At 49.2% G+C, this 18,714-nt stretch overlaps 1 protein-coding gene and 1 non-coding gene across 7 annotated transcripts in view; both read right to left on the reverse strand.

Moving 5' to 3' along the window:
* Positions 1-6,458: 6,458 nt before the first annotated feature.
* Aff1 (ALF transcription elongation factor 1) overlaps positions 6,459-18,714 on the reverse strand; it is a 160,191-nt gene continuing 147,935 nt past the window's right edge. For all 6 annotated transcript variants that reach the window (XM_087908822.1, XM_087908823.1, XM_087908824.1 and 3 more), the window contains 8 exons: positions 18,316-18,568; positions 17,785-17,876; positions 17,537-17,597; positions 15,336-15,469; positions 14,777-14,848; positions 14,127-14,264; positions 11,864-12,087; positions 6,459-11,043 (listed from right to left, as the gene is read on the reverse strand). In XM_087908822.1, the coding sequence (XP_087764948.1) occupies positions 10,922-11,043; positions 11,864-12,087; positions 14,127-14,264; positions 14,777-14,848; positions 15,336-15,469; positions 17,537-17,597; positions 17,785-17,876; positions 18,316-18,568 (1,096 nt within the window). In that variant the 3' untranslated portion in view covers positions 6,459-10,921. The remainder of the gene's footprint in view (positions 11,044-11,863; positions 12,088-14,126; positions 14,265-14,776; positions 14,849-15,335; positions 15,470-17,536; positions 17,598-17,784; positions 17,877-18,315; positions 18,569-18,714) is intronic.
* Positions 12,822-12,927, reverse strand: LOC125396423 (U6 spliceosomal RNA). Its single transcript, XR_007230798.1, has one exon. It is a non-coding gene; the product is annotated as a U6 spliceosomal RNA (small nuclear RNA).

Below are 18,714 nucleotides of genomic sequence, written 5' to 3' on the forward strand. Positions count from 1 at the left end.
CGTGAGAGACTGTTGCAACCACCCAAAATGCTTTTGTAAGTGATAAAATTGAGAATTTTCTTTGTTGCTTTTGTTTCTCTATGACTGATTTAAAAAAGTGTTTAGTATCTAATTCATGCTGTGTTGGTGAGGGATGTTTCAGGGGTTTCCTACCAGGCTTCGAGAGATAAGAGATTACAGGTCATCTGTTTAAGCTGGGGAGGGGCACATGGAGATGGAAGACACTGGAGTGAGGGAAGCCAGCCCGATGGAAGGGCGTGTGAAGAGCATGTGGAAGCTTACCATCTCAAAGTCCAATCGCAAACTCTAAGTGGAGGGACGGTAGACTACAAGAAATACAAAAGAGAGGAGTGTAGGGAGGAGTGTAGGGAGACTACGTGGGGACTGGAGAGGATGGCGAGGGGAGAAGGGGGGCAGTGGGCAGGATGGGGAGGGAGAGGAGAGAGGGACAGGAGCAGTGGGTGAATGATGGGAGGGGAGAAGGGGTCAGGAGCAGTGGGTGAATTAAGCAAACTAAAGCTGTATGAAAATGCCTTACAGAAACGTACTACTCAGCTCATTTTAAACTATAACTTAAAAAGTTTGAGTGGAATTACTCTGCATAGGTGGACAATTCAGCTCCCAAAAGAAAACCACAGTGCGAGGCACAAGATGTTCCCACTGAGTTACTGTTGGGGGCATTAGAGGCTCCCAAACAAAGCAGGTGGTGGCCACGCCCTTTGGCTATCCATGGTGCGCTTTCTCTTTACTTACTGTATGCACATGTATGTGTTGCTTGTCGGGCATTCACCATACTAATGGAAACAAAACAAACTCTTAATTTGCTGACACCAGTTTTACATATAAAATATTCGTAAATATTAATTACATTTTCTTCTTGGTCTCTTGAGTTTAAAAATGTGTGTGTGTGTATATTTCTAGAGAGTCTAATGTTTCATGTAACTTTTTTATAGCAAACTAGGGAGGCATTCTCTTTGGCTGTTTGACATTTCATGTTCCTATTCCGTGTGTATGTATGTTGCGTATGTACACTAAAGTTTGACTGTTGTCCATTTTAAGCAGTATATTTTGAAATGTCTGCCGGCTATATCAGTTCTGTTGCCTGGCACTTTGTTGAGCTGGGTTTTGTCTATTTGCAATTCTGGGGATCAGACCTAGGACCCTGCTTCCTCTCCTAGTGAACCTCATCTTCACCCTTGGGTTCTGAGACAAGAGCTCTGTAGTGCAGGCTGACCTGAACCGTGTGATGCTGCCCCAGCCTGCTGAGAGCTGAGTTAGTGTTCACACCATGCCCAGCTCGGAATGGTCTTGGGCTCCACAGGTTTGGAGCTGTTTCATATACTGCCTTATTTCCCTCATTCTCACCTGGTGTTGAAGTGGGCAGAAATGTACCAGTTTCAGCTGGTTCCTCAGGGAGCACCTAGGACTCTAGTTCCCCTTCCTGGTGAGTCAGCACAACTATGTACATTGAACGGGTTTTATGCCTTCGTTGCTGTGATTAAGGATTTCGTATCTTCCTTGCTCTGGCAGCGTGGGAGAGGGGTACTGACGGAATTCAGAAATGTTGCCAGCATTATCACTCTTCTTCCAGAACCCCTTCCTTTTTAGTTTTTTGGCTTTTGAGATGGCAAAAATTTCTCTCAGGCTAGTCTTGAGTTTAGTACATAGCTCAGGGCAGCCTTGAGCCTGCCACAGTCCTGCCTCAGCATTCCCAGGGCTTGGAGAGAGGTGGGCACCATCACACAGAACTGTTAAGGCCCTGACCTGTAAGGTGTCTCAGCAGTGTGGCTATCCCCCTGGAATCCAGAATGAAAAGCACTCTTGCCCTGAGTGAAGACTCACTCACCATTCTCGCACTCAGTACCACATTCCCATGAGTTCTGCTGACTGTCTTCAGATGCAGGCTCTCACTGTGTAGCCCTGGCTGGTCTTGAACACACTCTTCAGACCAAGCAATTCCTCAGACTCACCTGTATGCCTCCCGAGTCCTGAGTTAAAGTTTGTGTGCCATCACCCCCTCCTTGAGTGAACTTTTTGGTCAAATCACCCTTAAAGTTTCTTGAGTGAATTTGATGATTAAAAAAAAAAAAAATAGGCCCAGTCTGGTGACTTGGTGCAGATAACCTGCCACTGCACGTGGTTTTCTTTCCCCTGAATGTGTTCCGTTTGTAAAATGTTACATTGCATCTTAGGTTTAGAAAGCTAACAGTATCCATTTTAAGTAGCACGGAGGTGAGGTGAGTCATCAGAAGGGCCTCAGCGCAGAGCCAGACTCAGGAAGGAATTCTGACTGGAGCTTTGTAACTGTTTCAAAAACTTTGTAACTGCTTCAAAACGGAGCAAAGCCCTGCCCCTGGCGCCCTTGCCCCTCCCCTCTGGGAACCAGAGGCAGGAGCGACTGGGTCACTTGGGTCCTAGCGGTAGCACCGGTTCCTAGTCCCCGTTCTAGTGCAGGGCTTTGAGGCCAGCTCTGGACACTTTCATAACTGTGTGCTGACTCGGTGACACTACAGAATTGAGCCAGCTCTTCCTAATTCAGACTTGGAACGCTTCATCACCTCCCGGAGTTACCCCAAGCCTTCCCTTTCTGGGCAGTGGCCACAGATCTGTTTGCCATCTATAAATATGCCCTTTTCTGGGCAGTGAGTAGCATTAATGCAGTGTAGTCTTGACTCGTGTTCCAAACGGTCTTCCATTACGTGCACACAGCACATCTCACTGACACATGGTGACTCTCTAGAGCATTGCCACTGTGTGGGTGAACGCTGTGATGATGAACTGTTTTCCTTTCTTACCTGTGCTTCACAAGTAGAATAGCTGGGGTTTGAGTAACTTGATTTTAACTTTTTAAAACCCTGATACACTGCTATGACAAGTTGTTATGCCATATTATATTCCACCAGAAAAAGTTCTCAGTTCTCTAAATTCCCTCCACCCTCTGGCCTTGTTACCTTTGATTATTTAATTCTACAAGGTGTGAAATGTCATTGTGGTTAAAGCCAAAGGAAACATTTGCCATCTAGTGGCCAATTCTGTACATTACATCTGGGAAACTGGTCCTAGTGAGAAGCCTAACTTCAAAACAGGCTTGTTAAAATTTGTATTTACTTTGTGGTTTTCTTTCTGTTAGCATATTAAGGACAACCTGAGCCCTGGTTTAAAATGGGTCCTTCTTTTCAACTATGGACATCTCAGATGCTAGACTGGTAGCTTTCTTAATTTTAAATAAAATTGTTTACTTGGGTGGGGGTTGGAGTCTGCTCTCTCCACCATGTCATACCCACAGACCAAACTCGGGTTGTCAGGCTTAGTGGCAAGTGCCTTTACCTACCGAGCCACCCACCAACCCTGGTCCTGACTCCATCCACCTTCTGCCCTAGGACCTTTTGATTACAGCTGTGGGGTGGCTGTGGCCTTGAGAGGGTGCAGGATGGAGATGGCTCTGTTAACTCAGAGCTACCACTTCACTAGACCATGTAAACTAGTTATAAAATGGCTCAGTGGTAGAATACTGGGGTGCTGGGATCTGTGTCCCAGCACCAAAGAAAGAAATGACCAATAACTGGGTGGCCCAGTGGCCTGCTTCATCTGTCACTGGAGAGGTGCGAACAGAGCAGCGTAGAGGTCTTCTGTATTGCTTACCAAAGGGCCAACCCTTTAACTCGTTCTGCCACGTCAGCTAGTCCATACTTGCTAGAAGGGTAATTCGGTAACATTGGAATTTTAAAGTTTGAGCCAGGCGCGGTGGCACACTTGTAATTCTAGCACCTGGGCAACTGGGTCAGGAGCTGCAGTGGTCTGAATAAGGAGATGCCTTCCATAGCTTTCACATCTGAGCGCTTGGGTCCCAGCTGGTACTGCCATCCGAGAGGCTGTGGACCCTGTAGGATGGGGAACCTGGCTGGAGACCCCTTAGGATGGGAACACTGCTGGAGACCCTGGAGGATGGGGAACCTCGCTGAAGACCCCTTAGGATGGGGAACCTGGCTGGAGGAAGCACCCTACTTCCAGTTCTCCCTCCACTTCCTGTATGACAAAACGGGGTTCCCAAGCTTCCTGTTTCAGCTGCCACTCTTCGCTCTTGGACGCCCCTCAGGAACTACAGGGAAGATGACTCCCATGAAGTGCTCCGCTCGTGGTGTTTTATCTCAGCAACAGAAAGAAACTAACACAGATAGAGAAACCAAGGTTAGCCTCGTACCCAGACAGTTTTCAAGAGCAGCCTAGAATATGTGGTGAGGCCCCATCTCAAGAGAACTTTTAAGTTTGGTATAAACTTTGATCCAGTCCTGAAGGTGACTTGAAAAATACACCAACATGTGCATTCGACTCTTCCAGGAAGACGCATGGTGGAACCTACAAACGCCTCAATCAGCTCTCCTCCCCAGAGGTTCTTCTGGTCCCAGTCACAGACCTGAAGACCAAGCTCCAGCTTCTGTGAAGGTCACAAGTGGAGATAGGAAAGCCATTGATGGCCTCCTGAGTCTGTAGTGTGGGTTCCCTGTGAGGATGGACCACTGACGGTCTCCTGCAGCCAGTAATGTGGGCCTGTGAGGATGGCCAAGGCCCTTGGCTATTGTTTTTACTGTGGTGCCATGTGGTGGTACTTAGACTGTAATTTGCAGGAATATTTAGCAGCAGAGATGTAGAAACCCATAATTGGTTCTTCTTCGGAGTCCAGTAACAGGGAAGGGGGTTTAAAGCGTTTATCCAGAGCAGACACGTGACCTTTACAGCTAAACTAGAACCGTCTGGGAAGGTGTTTCCAGGCCCACACTCCAGTCTGTCAGAAGGGCAGAGGCCTCCATTATCAGAGCCTTGGTGTCTCTCCTGAGTCTCAGCTTCAGCAGAGCATGGTCTGCCGGGAAACCACAAATGCTCAGAGCCCTGCTTCTAAAACCAAACAACTGGAACATAGACCTCCAAGGAATCTGAGCACTGAAATCGCTCTGGTGAGCCCTAGACAGAGGGCTCTGCAGGTAACGCAAACCCCCACAGCATCTAAATGCTCACCGAGACAGTGCAAACGGCGGTGCAGTGCCAGAACATTGCCTGGGCTGTGCCCCCCACCGTACTCGGACACAACGGCCACAGAAAACGCACAGTATGGTTGCGGCCATGCTTAAAAACCTACACATGCCCTGGACGGCAGCGGGGGACTTGAATGTAAAGTCTTCTTAGCTTCTGCAGTGGCGCCGTGGTTGTACTGCAGCTGTCCAGAGAGGCACACCCTGAAACTCAGATGTGTGCCGCTTCCCTACACTTGCACCCAGAATGGTCGGTATGGGGGATTCTGCACTGTTTGTCCTGTTTCCTGTACGCACAGGGATGGACACATCACTGCACTTTGTTTAGGGCCCTGTTTCCTGTACGCACAGGGATGGACACATCACTGCACTTTGTTTAGGGCCCTGTTTCCTGTACGCACAGGGATGGACACATCACTGCACTTTGTTTAGGGCCCTGTTTCCTGTACGCACAGGGATGGACACATCACTGCACTTTGTTTAGGGCTTTTCACGACATCTCCTTTATTCCAGCCGTTCCCAGCCTTCCTGATGCTGTGACACCTCCCCCCCCCATAAAGTTCTTTTCATTGCTACTTCATAACTATAATTTTGCTACTGTTATGAATCATAGTACAAATACTTTCAGAGATATAAGTTTGGCAAAGGGTCGCTACCCACAGGTTGAGAGTCATTGCTTTGTGCCATCCCGACAAAGTCTCGGCGTCTAACAGACGGCTGGTGAAATGAGTGTAGCCACTGCTGACATGTGAGAGCGTACAAGTCTCTGTGAAATAAACATCACACAGAGGACTGTCTTGGATGGCTCATCTCTCAAGGCCGCTTCAGCTGAGACCTGTGTCCACAGCATAGGCTCCCTCCCTCCCCACACCAACACCACTCACCTTTACCACAGGCTTGTTCCATGGGTCTGTGTCATCAAGGCTAAGAGGAGGAAAACTGAAAATGGGGTTAAACCAATCTTCATGGCCTTTTTAGTCTGATGGAGTAGAAAGCACATGAACGACAAGACCAGAGAGGTTAAGTCACATGTCCAAAGCCACAGAGCTAGGAGCCCGAGCCTTGTTGAGGTGTTTCCTTAGAGGCAGACGGCCTCCAGTCCTTCAGCGCTGGCTGAAGACTCCACAGTTTGTCTGCTACAGCAAACTGAAAGCAGGCATCTAGCATGTGACGTGGCATTCTTTCCTCCTTTCCTCACATCAACAATCTGAACATACCGTGGATGCAGCGGAAGTCATGGGAGCGTGAGAGACAACGCTGACTGGAGCCGGCAGCTTCGCATGCTGCTTGGCGTGGCCATTTGTGGCAGCACTGGGAAGGCAGAGCAGGAGGGCCTGTGAGCCTGAGCTTGGCCTTGGCGCCAGACAGACCCTGGCCTGACAAACAAGCACCACCATATTTGAGCAAAATAAAAACGAGCTTCAACTCCAATGATTTCTCTACATTTTTATTAAATATTTTTTCTACAGTTTGATCTCATGGAAAGACTGTGAAGATGAACAAGTCAATTACATTTAAAACAGCATTTAATCCTCCTTACAGAGAGAACAAAAGATCCGTGGCACATCATCTTTGGAAAGACCCGTGGCACATCATCTTTGGAAAGATCTGTGGCACACCATCTTTGGAAAGATCCGTGGCACATTATCTTTGGAAAGATCTTTTGCAGATTTTCTTTTTTAAAAAAAATTCTCACAGATCATGTCTGCCTCTTTCAAAGGATTCCACAAGGCAGCTAATTTTATTCACAAAAGCCCCAAGTTTGCAGTCTCATTGCTGAAGCTGATAAAAATGTGGTATTCCCCTCTGCTGCTCTCCATCTTCACCGGGGGCACTAATGCTCCCCAGCCTGCCCACAGCTATCGTGTCGGTGACAGCTGCATATTATTCCATGGTAATCAAAGAAAAACAAACCAGTGATTTTCAGTATCACCTGGGCAACCTATTCCTTTTTAAAGCAATTTTAATAATACCAAGATTTTACTTTCCTCTAACATTATAAGAAAGAAAATATATAATATATAATATAATATATAATGGTAATAAATAAAAAAGGCAACCCTGCTCAGGTATCATCCAAAACATGATCACATTCAGAAAAAATTAAAACAAGATTCGGGACAGACATGCACACACCGCAGCATAAGATCATGAGGGTGTGCAGTATTAGCAATACACATCGTGGCCTGAACAAAAGGCAAACTTAATACTGCCCGTATTGAGTATTGCTAAAACACCTAGGCAAAGCGAGTTCATCTTCCTCAGGTCAACCACGGTGCGGCCCAGCAATGCAGCGTGGCCTGCGTGCCAGTGATCTTATTCCAGTGTCCGTCCTATGGACAGATGTAACAATACCCAGGCTCGCAGGGAGCTCTAGGCTTCCTTCCCATCCTCTGGCTCCCTCTTAGGTAGGGAAAGAGGCACTTTGGTCATCACAGTGACTGCAATGTCTGACGCACAGTGGAACAGAATATAGTGTGTGATTCACCCCTAGGAAACTCACAGCCGCCTGAAGAAATGTGCTTGTCACTCATCAGAGAGTGTGGCCACAGGTGACTGTTCTCAGTGGGAAGCCAGCATGACTGGACCGCACACTGGAGGACCACCTGGCAGAAATACCACTTACAGATTTTGAAGGAAAATCCCAACATCGTGCCCTTCTGCCCTTTAACATCCCTTAAGGCACAGGAAAAGTCCTCACGTCCGTTATTTCCAAATGGACCAAAGCCAACAGGAGGAGGCAAGGAGAAGGAGGCATCCAAACTGAGCCTACCCTCTCCACAGCTGCAGAGCAGTTGGCTCATTCTCAGTGAGAAAAACCTACACTTCTCTGTCTCTAAAAGAAGCCCGCAATAGTCTCGGGAGATTTAAACACCTCTAAGCAGCGGTAAAGAATGAACAACGACGTGGTGGATTTATAGTGTTGGGAAAGGCAGATCACCAAGAGGAGGGATTTGCAGGGGGCATGGAAAGAGTTTAGATATTTTTGTAAAGCCCAACTCATTTACCTTAAGATGCACACAGATAGACCTCAGACTTGACGAAGCAGGAAAGTAAACATCAGCCCTTGAAGCCGTGGCAAAGCAAAGAGCATCACTTCAGAAGCTGTTTGGTCAAAGGCACAAATACATCTAGACGAACGAATCTCATCCTTTGCATCGGGAACCCTAGATGTGCAGCACACAGCGCTTTACAAGCAGGAATCCTAAGGCTGAGGTCCTGCCCCTAACATGAATACGTAAGGTGTCAGTTAAGGCACATTTTCAATTAAGATGGGGGGAGAGCCCACTCTAAACGTCCTAAGACCTAGAATTAGAGAGCACACAGAGGGTTGGTGGGGTCCTTTCTGTCCAGAGGATACACAAACCCTTTGGTCAAAACATCCACAAAATAAATCAAGTACTTCCCGTGCAATCATAGGGGACCACTGACAAGTACTCGCTGGGCCCTCCTGTTCCTCCCTGCTCCCACGGGGCCTGCCCTCTTGGCACCATGAAGGAGAGCAACCGGTTCTAGCGACAGGATTTTTTATGATCTAGAAGGACTTCTACATGTATCAAGTTTTAATTATTTCCAAAAGAAAAATATTCAACACTTGGGGAAAAAAAGAGTGTCGGTCCGTCTACTTTTTATCGCAGACAGACAGGCCACCCACACCCTTTGTAAGGAAGGCAAGGGCAAGACTGACCTTCACTCTCCAACACACTGCCTCCCTCAGCAGGAAGTATATACTCTTCTACGGTTATAACACCACACATTCAAGGGGTTAATTTTAGAGTCCTTCCGGATGAATCGCCTTGGGAAAGTGTTGCCCTTGGGAATAGTGAGCATATAGTGAAAAGTGCAGATTGTTCACACCATCTTCAGGTTTCTGCAGTGAGTGGGCGACAGCACCCACCGGCCGCTGTGTTCTCTCTCTCATCTACAGACCAAACTGGTACAAACAGGTCTGTCCAAATTCATTAGTTTTCAAGGTACAAATGAAACTGGGGTATACAGAGTTGAGAAAACACATCCAGTACAAAGGACGAGGCGGCCTGTTCTTTCAAGGGGCACAGTGGCCCACTGGCAGGACACACACACACGCGTTGGCAAACTGTGTCTAGACCAGAACCGGTCACAACTGACGGGCAGCTTGTTTCCACGGTACAGCAAGAGATACAGACAGCCATGGGAGAAGGGAAAGACCGGACGAGACTACACAAGCCAGATTCTGCTCGAGAGGTGACGCCGTGCCGGGGACGACTGACCACATGCTCAGGGACAAGTACTTTACAGGAAACATTAATAAAAAGAACTGCTTCGTCGGTCTCAGCCTGTGCTCGGAGATGCACAGGGTAGCCATTCTCTGGCTCCATCCAAAAGACTGAGAGGCCCAGGAGTGTCGCACCAACACCTGGCACCACACTCACCTGCAGCCCCTGTGTGGATTTACCAAGGTACCAGAAGTGTCTCCCACCCCAGGGACCTCAGACACCCTCACTAAGATGGCTCTTCCATCTCCATTAATCTCTAGATACAAACACAGCATGGCTGGTAGCAAGTGGAAACGGGGGCGGGGAGGGGTGAGGGAAAAAACAGTCATAACACGTGCAAATTCTACTTTCTAAAGGGATAGAGGATTGGCTTTTAAAAAACACTATGCTCAAGAGCATCCCAGTAATCACTTTTGACTTTCAGTGAAAGGCCTGTGCGTATGGGCAGGTGTGAATTCTCTACTCTCAAAGTGGACTTGGTTTAACCGGGGCGGGGGGGGGGGGGTGTTAATGGCTGGGAAGATCACAGTCTTCAGTATCATCCAATCACCGTACCTGAGAAGTCGGTCTGGACTGAGGGTGTGTGGTAGTGGATTCCCACCCCCCAAATCTCCATATCCTCTCGGGGAGGCAGTATCCCCTGGATAATCAAAGGCTTTGGAAGGTTGAGCTTTGCTATAAATATAAAATAATTTGTAGCAGAAAAAATACAGCCTCTGTAGGAAGACCTCACTTTCGCTGACCGAGGACACAAGTTGCCACGACACTGTCAGCACCTGGGACTCTGGCAGACAGAAGAGGAAGTCCGCCCGCCTCCCGCCCAGGGCAAACAACACTGGCTCCCTTTGCCCACATGCACCATGGGAAATGTAAAAATCAATCAGTGGTGCTGCTTAGCCAGTCGCTCTCCAGGAGTGTGGTGGCGGGAGGGAGGGAGTGCAGGGCTTCCTGGGATGTGGGGAAGACCGTAAGATGGATCCTGGATCTAGACGCTGCCACTCCCCTAGGATGGACCCGAGGAGCCAGAGCTAGACAGAGTGCAGGACTCTAGGCACTGGGCGGGGCAGGGGCGGGGGCGGGCGGCCCCTCCCATCCTCTAAATGATGATCTCTGTCATCAGAGCCACTGTCCACCGCAGGGAGTAGGCACAGTGCAGCTTCATGACTTCTACTTTACATGTGGCCATCAGAATTTATTAAACAATATTTTCTTTAAAACTTGAAAAGAAAAAATATATATCCATAAAACCCTTCACCAAAAATTATTATTTGGAAAAAAAAATTCCTTCTGGAAGTGAACTTGTGCGGCCACTGAGATGACAGGAATCTGCCGTGGACCAGAAACTACTTCTCGTCCTTTCCTCTGCAAACAGAAATGTCGCTAGACCATCCATGTGCCTGCTAGGCTCCACTGCACCTCTGTCCTCCCGTTAGGAAAGGCAGGTCATCTCCCACCATTGCTCTGCTCCAGTGTCCAACCGACGGCCACACAGCTCTTGTGAGCTTGAGTGGGCAAGCATTCGGGCCATCTCATGGTGTTTCACTTGAGTGTGCCATCCCGACCGGACAGCTGTCTACACTGATCAAGGCTTCCAATTGTGCAAAGACATTCCAAGGCATCGAGTAATCCCAGCCTGTATTAGGGAGTTTTGGGAGCTTGTCTCAGCCGCTGCAGACCTTGTCTTGTGTAGTGCACCAGGTCCACCAGGCTGCTGTTGAGGGCCAAGATACGCACCTTTGTGCTGAGCTGAGCAAAGAAGTCTGCAATCAAATCCAAACCCAACATGAGTAAATACTTGTACAGATGAAATTACAATGAAAACAAACAGTCTGGAGGTCGTATGCCCACAGCATCCTGTGGCTCGCCCAGCATGAGTGCGTGAGTGCTGGCTGATTCTTGACAGCCCTCCCTTCTAAGTAAAACCTGGAACTCACGCCTAGAACAGTGGTGCGTGTGTTCGACTGACGCGCGTGAGCAACAGGTGCATGAGAGGAGGGGACAGTTTGCCAAGAAGGCAAAGAGGCTGTGGGGAAATCAAGAACTCCGGCGCCGGCAGTCTTCTTCCACCAGCAGGCCAACCTAATGGTGGCCACTGGACATTTGTACATTCACTTTCCCTGACTCAAAACTGGATGGAGTTCCCGATCCTTCCCAAGTAGGGCTCCGTAATATTTGCTATGCTCTATGTTGTCGATTGTAGCTAGCCATCTTAACGAATGCTGGAAACACAAACTCGGCCCTGGGGCCGTGCTGCTCCATCCCAAGTGTGCTGAGCCGAGGGACAGCCGAGCACAGCTCCGCTCCAGCTCTGTCGTTCGCTAGCATTTCAGTTCAGGCAGAAACAATGATGCCAACATGTGAGGAGGCAGAGTGCTAAAGCCAATTCTAATTCGGCTTAGCAGAGATCCAGCCTCAGAAATCTAGCCCACACCACAGACCTCAAGGAAGATCTGGAACTTGGGTTATGAAGCAGAGCAGAGGGACTAGGAAGAGAGACTGCCCATCTCTTTCTTCGTGAGACCTGGGCTGAAACACCTCCCACCTCCATGCCACACTGGCTGCTGCCACAGAGCCCCTCACCTTTGTTCTTCTTTGTTAGGGCCTCTGCCTGATCCCAAAGATCAAAGGCCTTCAGGACGTGGGATGTGAAGTTGACATAGGCAGAGGTCATGTTCTGGATGGTGACTGGGGTACTGATGGTGGCCGTCACCCCACTGCTCCCCATGCTGCCAACACTTGACTGGGACCCTACAGAGCTTGCAGGAGAAGGCATTGGGGAGAGGGGGGACGGAACGCCTGTGCTCCTGCAAGGATGGAGAGAGAGACTTGGTTAATCGCACGAACGAGCAGATCTCAGACAAGTTTCTAGACTGCAGTCTAAATTTCAGGCTATGTGCCCCCAAACAGTACTCACCGCTAAAGTCATTCCTACAAGATCAAAGGCACATCTGGAAGACTGGCCTGGGTTCCCACCACGCTCTTCTAGACTAGTCTTCACCTTCTGTGACTCCCTCCCTCATCCCTCTGCAGAGCTGGACACTAAATCGAGGCTTCACACATGGGAGCTGCATAAACCTGCTCAGACCTGACTCTCAGACCTGGGGAGCCACACAGAGCCACCGCCTGAATCACTTTCTATACCTTTCTCTCTCTTTCCCTGGGTCACAGCACCGTGAAGGTGAAGTGCATGCCTGGCTCCCAAAACTCCTCCTGGGTCAGTGACAGATCAAAGTGAGCAGCAGCAGGCTGGGCACAGTGGCTGGGGTTCAGGAGCCCCAAGTTCTCTCGCTCCTGTTCCTGGCTGGTGGCCTGGCCTACAAGTTTACATGCTTCAGTTGGGTCAGAGGACGGAGAAGCTCAATCACATAAGCATGACAAAAGATGAAAAGACAGGTCAGGCAGAAGCTGCCTGTGATCAGAGCTGCCCAGGGCGGCCATCACTGCTGCATCCTGGCAGTGTGAGGGCTGTTATGAAGCCACCCTAGCTAAATCACGTGACTGACAGCATATGCCCTTGGTCTAGGCTCCATTAGGATTTTTTTTAATGGAACATTTCCCCAACATGTGTGCCATCCTTTCACAGGGGCGTGCTAACCTTCTCTGTAATGTTCCAGTTTTAATATATATGCTGCCCGAACGAGCCCAGGACACTCTGGAAGAGGCCACTTGAAGTCCCTCCCTTTCTGATTGCTACAAATGGGTTTGTATTATATTTAATGCTCTCTGAAAGCAGGCCCAGAAGAAACAGGACAAGAAACCAAACATGGGTGCAGTGCTGCATACACTTAGGCGGTGGGGGGACAGAAAGTTTGGGGGCCAGCTTGGGCTATCGAGTGAGGTTCTGTCTTAGGCAACAAACTGCACTGGGCAGGACCATGACAGACATTCCAACATTAACTTTCATCTCGAAAAAGTGAGGATTCTGCTTGTCAACACCTGACAGCACAGCGGGCAGTTTCTGTGCAGAGTGTGTGCAGAGTGTGTGCAGAGTGTGTGCAGAGTGTGTGCAGAGTGTGTGCTGAGTGTGTGCAGAGTGTGTGCTGAGTGTGTGCTGAGTGTGTGCAGAGTGTGTGCTGAGTGTGTGCTGGCAGCAGTGGGGGAGTCTTGCTAGACATGACCATTTCCTTCTTACCACCACCAGCAGAGGTCCTGGAAATGGCCCAGTACACATGATTCTAGAAAACTCTTATTTATTGAAATGTCAGGAAGATAGAGCAAAGCAAGGGAAAGGACACCAGTTTTTATTGTTGGTCTGCCTCTGGCAGTCCTGTGAGCTTCAATTGCTAAACCGCTGCTTAGCACTACAGTCTCCTCAGGTCTACTTTCCTGTGATCTACGGCTGAACTTCCTGTGACTTGCTCCCTGCAGCAAGCCACACAAGAAAACATCACGGTTCTTCCTGATTCAACACAGAGGCCACAGCCTCAAAACTTTCATTACTATTGCTAAGTTCTTTGTGTGGTGCTGAGATAAAAACCAGAGAGGCACACAGGCTCAGCCGCTATTGTTAATCGACTGAACTGAAACAGACGCAGCGTGGGGAATCCTCAGAAGGCCCATACTGGCTGTAATTTTAGGCAACCCACTGGGAATCTTGGGACGTACTCTCGGCAGGTTAAGAGAGGACCACTGGACCTCGTATGTTGTCACATCAGCCTAAACTTAGCTCATACCTGTTCCTCAGATGGACAAAGTAGCTAATGGTTTAGGTTTAAGGAGTCAGAGCACAGAAAGGCCAATTACATGATTTCTGAAGAACCCGAAGTCACATGCACATAAAACGTCACACAAGCAAGAGGTGAATGACATGGCTGTGCACTGTTTAGCCATACTTAACACATGCCTTGCCATGCATGGAGAAGGTGCCTGGGCCACTTTGGAAGAACTCTTGAAGTGGTCACTAAGCGTGCGAGAATACTTCATTACTATGTCCTTTTTACAGCGAAACATCGCCATGTTCACCAGGGACTGGCAACGCAAGCTGTGAACAGAAACAGAGGTTACATGAACCGCGGCTACCTCACAGCCAGAGTTCCCACCTTGAGAGACTCCGCCAACGCTGGGGTCTCCCCTCGGGAACATCACTGCACTGCACATCGCCACCAAGAGTGACGCTGGCAACAAGTGCACAAACATGGCTTGAGTCCTGAGACCAGAGCAGCCCCCCAGGGGGCAGAAGAGCACCGCAGACACCATTTCCTGATGCCCATGGTCGCGTTCACTTGAAGAAAATAAATTTAGAGCCAGGTGTGCTGGTGCACACCTTTAATCCCAGCACTGGCAAGGCAGAGGCAGGCGCATTTCTATGTGGACCAAGCTGGTCTCAAACTCAAGAGTTCCAGGACAGTCAGAGTAATGTAGAGACCTTGTCTCAGAAAATATTTTTAGATAAATTTTAATCAAAGGGAAGTGCTATTTATATAACAAATCAAATTTTTTACACTCCATAAAATGGCAACTATCTATGCATATAACAAATAAAGATGTACACACCATAAAACGGCAAATATCTTTTCTTGTGCTGGCGCCACGGTATCTGAGAAGGATTTTAGTGACATTGTGAACCTGCGGGGAGAGACAGAAGTGACTGAGATTAAACAGGTCGGGTACAGGAGCCCAGCTGTGCTGGCCGTTCTAGCTCCCTCTCCAGTTTCCAGAGGATATGAAGATGTGTTGTGTGCAGCACAGAAGCGCAGCAGTTAAGAGCAACCACAAGCCACTCAGAAGACCTGGCCCTGAGCCTGCTCTCTCCCGCAACCAAGCTTGACCACATCCTCACTAAACCCTGGGTGACATGCAGGGAGCATGGACTGGGGGAGACATCTGAAAGGAAACCGAAGCTGGGAAAAGTACCCTCCCGAGACTCGGCGTTCTCTTCAGAGCACTCGGCAAAATGGCCTTGTTGCACCCAGTTATGCTGTGTTCTCTGGTCTACAACACACTTTAATTCAGGAAAAGAAAACAGAGCCTGGGTCACAACAGGCAGGCGCTATGCTCACATCCAGCAAGGACAGAGGCAGGTCTGGAGAATGCGCGACACCCCACTGCATACCTAATGAGTTCTATAGCTTCTGAGTAGACCGCGTACGCCGCCTTTGCTGAGCCTTCTGACTCCGTGGCCATCCCACACTCAATGAAAGACAGCACGGCTTCCAAATACTTGAAGGCCTTTCCAGTCTTGTCCGCCTGTGGGGGAAGAACATGGGCTCTGTGAGACCACAGGGAGTGCCCGCTCAGTTTCTTACCCACACATTCTGCTCAGAACTTCTTTATTTACTCCTGATTAGAGAGACATGAGAAAGAACAAACAGAACAGATGAATAGCCGTACTGGTCAGATCTGACCTACAGAAAGAGTCTTCTAGCAAAAATTCACAAGGAAAAAGAAAGTAATCCTATATCAATATGACTCTTGGAACATCACCAAACACAAAGGGCACAGCCCCATTAGTGGCTGCAATCCAGTCACTCACAGGCTACCTCCAAGAAACAGGCAAGCCAGCATCCAGAGCAGACATGGGTTTCCTTGTGGAGGTTGAGGTTTATCATCTTGTATAAAATATCTCACTGATCACTTGATGACTTGGAGCCCGACAGACTATTAATCTCCTTTGGCATGTTGGTGTTTTTGTACAAGGACATGCCCTGGGCCAACAAGGACAAACTCTCAAAACCCCCTCAAGGAAATGTGTGAATATGAACAAACCGGATACTGGTGGTCTGCCACCATCCTGAAGACACATTCGGTCATTTGATCTTGCTGAGTGGCATGCAGTCAGTTCAGCTGAGCAGTAACATGGCAAGCAGTCCATTTCCCTGCACGTGGCATATGTAACACACACTGAGAGCCACTGGCTAACATGGCTCAGCTTGTAGGTTTTGCTGTGTTCCAAAGGGAAGAAAGCAGCAACGATGCACGTGGGAAACAGAGGCTGATCCCTCTCGGGCTGCTCTGGATTTCCATGTGTTGCCGCTGTGTGCCAGGGGTAGGGAAATGGCTCTCCCCTGCTACTGCAACCTGCATCTTACCACTACTAGAGCGACAAACATATGTGTCACATGCATATCTGTGCACATACACAAGCACGTGCCTGCACTTCAGACACTTCAAAGCTCTTCTGAATACCGAGGGGGTCAAAAGCTAAGGGCGTCTAAGGTCAAGTAAGCTTTTGGTATCTGCCTATGGTGCGGAGTAGTCGCCCCCAACCAGAAAGTGTCGAATGGCTCCTGCAGCATCTTGGAACGTGGGAAAGAGGCAGCAGAGAACACAACGCTGCTTGGCACAGGATCAGTTGTCACGCAGCCCGGGTACCCCCTGGGGTCGCGCCAGTGCTAGGGCCGAAGGGGACTGCTGAGATAGATCCCTCACAGCACCAAGGACCAGTTTATCAGGGAACCTGCAAACTGGGGTAGAAAGGCAAAGGCCAAACTCCCAGTGGACAAAAGGGGACAAAGGAGTCAGGTCACAAAAAGATGTGCATGTGCTCCTGAGGCAGTCTGTCCAGCAGAGAACCTTCCAGGAGGCTAATGGCATGGCCCAGTGGGCAAAAATGCTTGCTGTCAAGCCTGACAACATGGTCTGACCCCTGGGGTCCTCATGGTGGACAGAGAGAACTGACTTCTGAGAGTTGTTGCTGACTGTGGCACGGCCCCCACCCCGATAAATGTAAAACTCAGGGAACATGTGACCCCACCAAATTGCTGCACAGACGTGAGCCCAACACACTTGATGTCTACAGTTCAGAGGCTGACAGGTTAGGAGAGCTGCATAGGTAAGGACATGTTTATAGCCTGCATCCAGCACTGCCTTCCCATGGCCTTCAACCGCCTCGATCAGTGCAGAAAATCACTGTGGGATGCGAACAGGCTTCCTCACTTTGTACAGTGTTTAGGGTGGAGATAGGCTGATTTCATAATAATTCATTTTGTGCATCTCAAGGACGAATGTAGTGAATTGGGGAAAAAAGCATTTATGCATTAAACCAACATCCCATAGATCAGCTTCTTCTCAGTTTGTAAGTCTGCACACAGTCAGACTGCACACAATCCGCCCAAACAACCTGGGGCCTCAGTCACCAAGACCCCAATTATCCTGCTCACATTACACTGCGGCTAACAGTGGCCATACCCCTCCTGCTGCCCCCACCCCAGAGCCCACTGTCACATGGTCCCCCACCCATACACACGCCATGGTGTGACATGGCAGAATGGAGGAGACCCTAGTATAACCAAGGACATAAAAACCAAGACTGACCATTGCCTCTGCTTTGGACTTCAACTTTTTAGCCTCCTTCATATGAAAATCAGCTTGTGGTCTGCAAAAATAAAGAAGAGAAAGCGGTGTGAGTCATACAAACCAAAAATGACTACCTGGGGGAAGAAAAGATGAAAAAAAAGGAGAAATGGGGGAGGGTGGGGAGAGGAAATAAAGGGAGTGAAGCAGGAGAAAAGGGGGGTGGTAAGCAAAGGGGGGGTAAGAGGAAAACGGGAGGGGGCACTTACCTGTCGGGCTTTGCTTGCGGCTTCCCTGGTTTACAGTTACCATTTGGCAAAGAAGGCACTGGGAACGGGTTTGTGGGTTCTCCAGAAGATCCCTTGAAAACACATGCACATCACCCCCTCAGCAGAGAGGATCACTGCCCCAGCAGCAACCACAGTGTGCCCAGTAACTCAGACCGTGGTTGAGCTAGGGATTTAACTGGAGCTACAGGGGAAGAGCAGGGAACACCTAGCAAAGCAATCTCCCCACCTCAGCACGCCCCAGGCTAACTGGAAGCCAGGTCTCCTGACTTATTTCCCATTGTGATCAATAACTGAACTATCCAAGAAGACCTGAACTAACCCATTTCTCAAGCCAAGCATCTGAACCTGTGGTAGAAACGTATTATGAAAGTGAGTCTGATTTTTCCTCCTGTTAGCTTTGATAAAGGGCCCCTCCCCCATCTGCTCTTCAAACCAAGCTTGAGGTTGTCAAACTAAACCGGCCAATGTCCTGGCCACCCTTGTTCTGCCTCGCCCACCGCCGCTGCTTACTTTGTACTCCGAGCCCCTGGCCTGCACTTTTCTGTGCTTGGGAATGGAGGAGTCCTTGTTGCCCTTGGTACTGCTGGCACTTTTGGGAGGGTCCTGACCACAGGCGTCTGCGTCCGGCTTTGACCTCTTGTGTGCAGTTTTGGTTGACTTCTGGGAGGAGGAAGACGACGACAGGGAGGAGGAGGAAGAGGAGGACACAGGTGGAGGAGGAAGCATTTCTTTTCTTGAGGACTCCGAGGAGGGCCTGGGAGCCCTGGGGAGCAAGGGCAGTCAAAGCAGAGTACACATCACATTCCGTCCTTTGATTATAAAGGAGCGTGTGAACACGCTGCGGAAGGGTCAGGTTTTAGGGACTGTGAGGTCTGACAACCTGAAGTTTTCACTAGGCTGGAAGTATCT

Source organism: Myodes glareolus, chromosome 8 (assembly GCF_982192425.1).
Source record: "Myodes glareolus chromosome 8, mMyoGla1.1, whole genome shotgun sequence".
In the NCBI taxonomy this organism is placed as follows: domain Eukaryota; kingdom Metazoa; phylum Chordata; class Mammalia; order Rodentia; family Cricetidae; genus Myodes; species Myodes glareolus.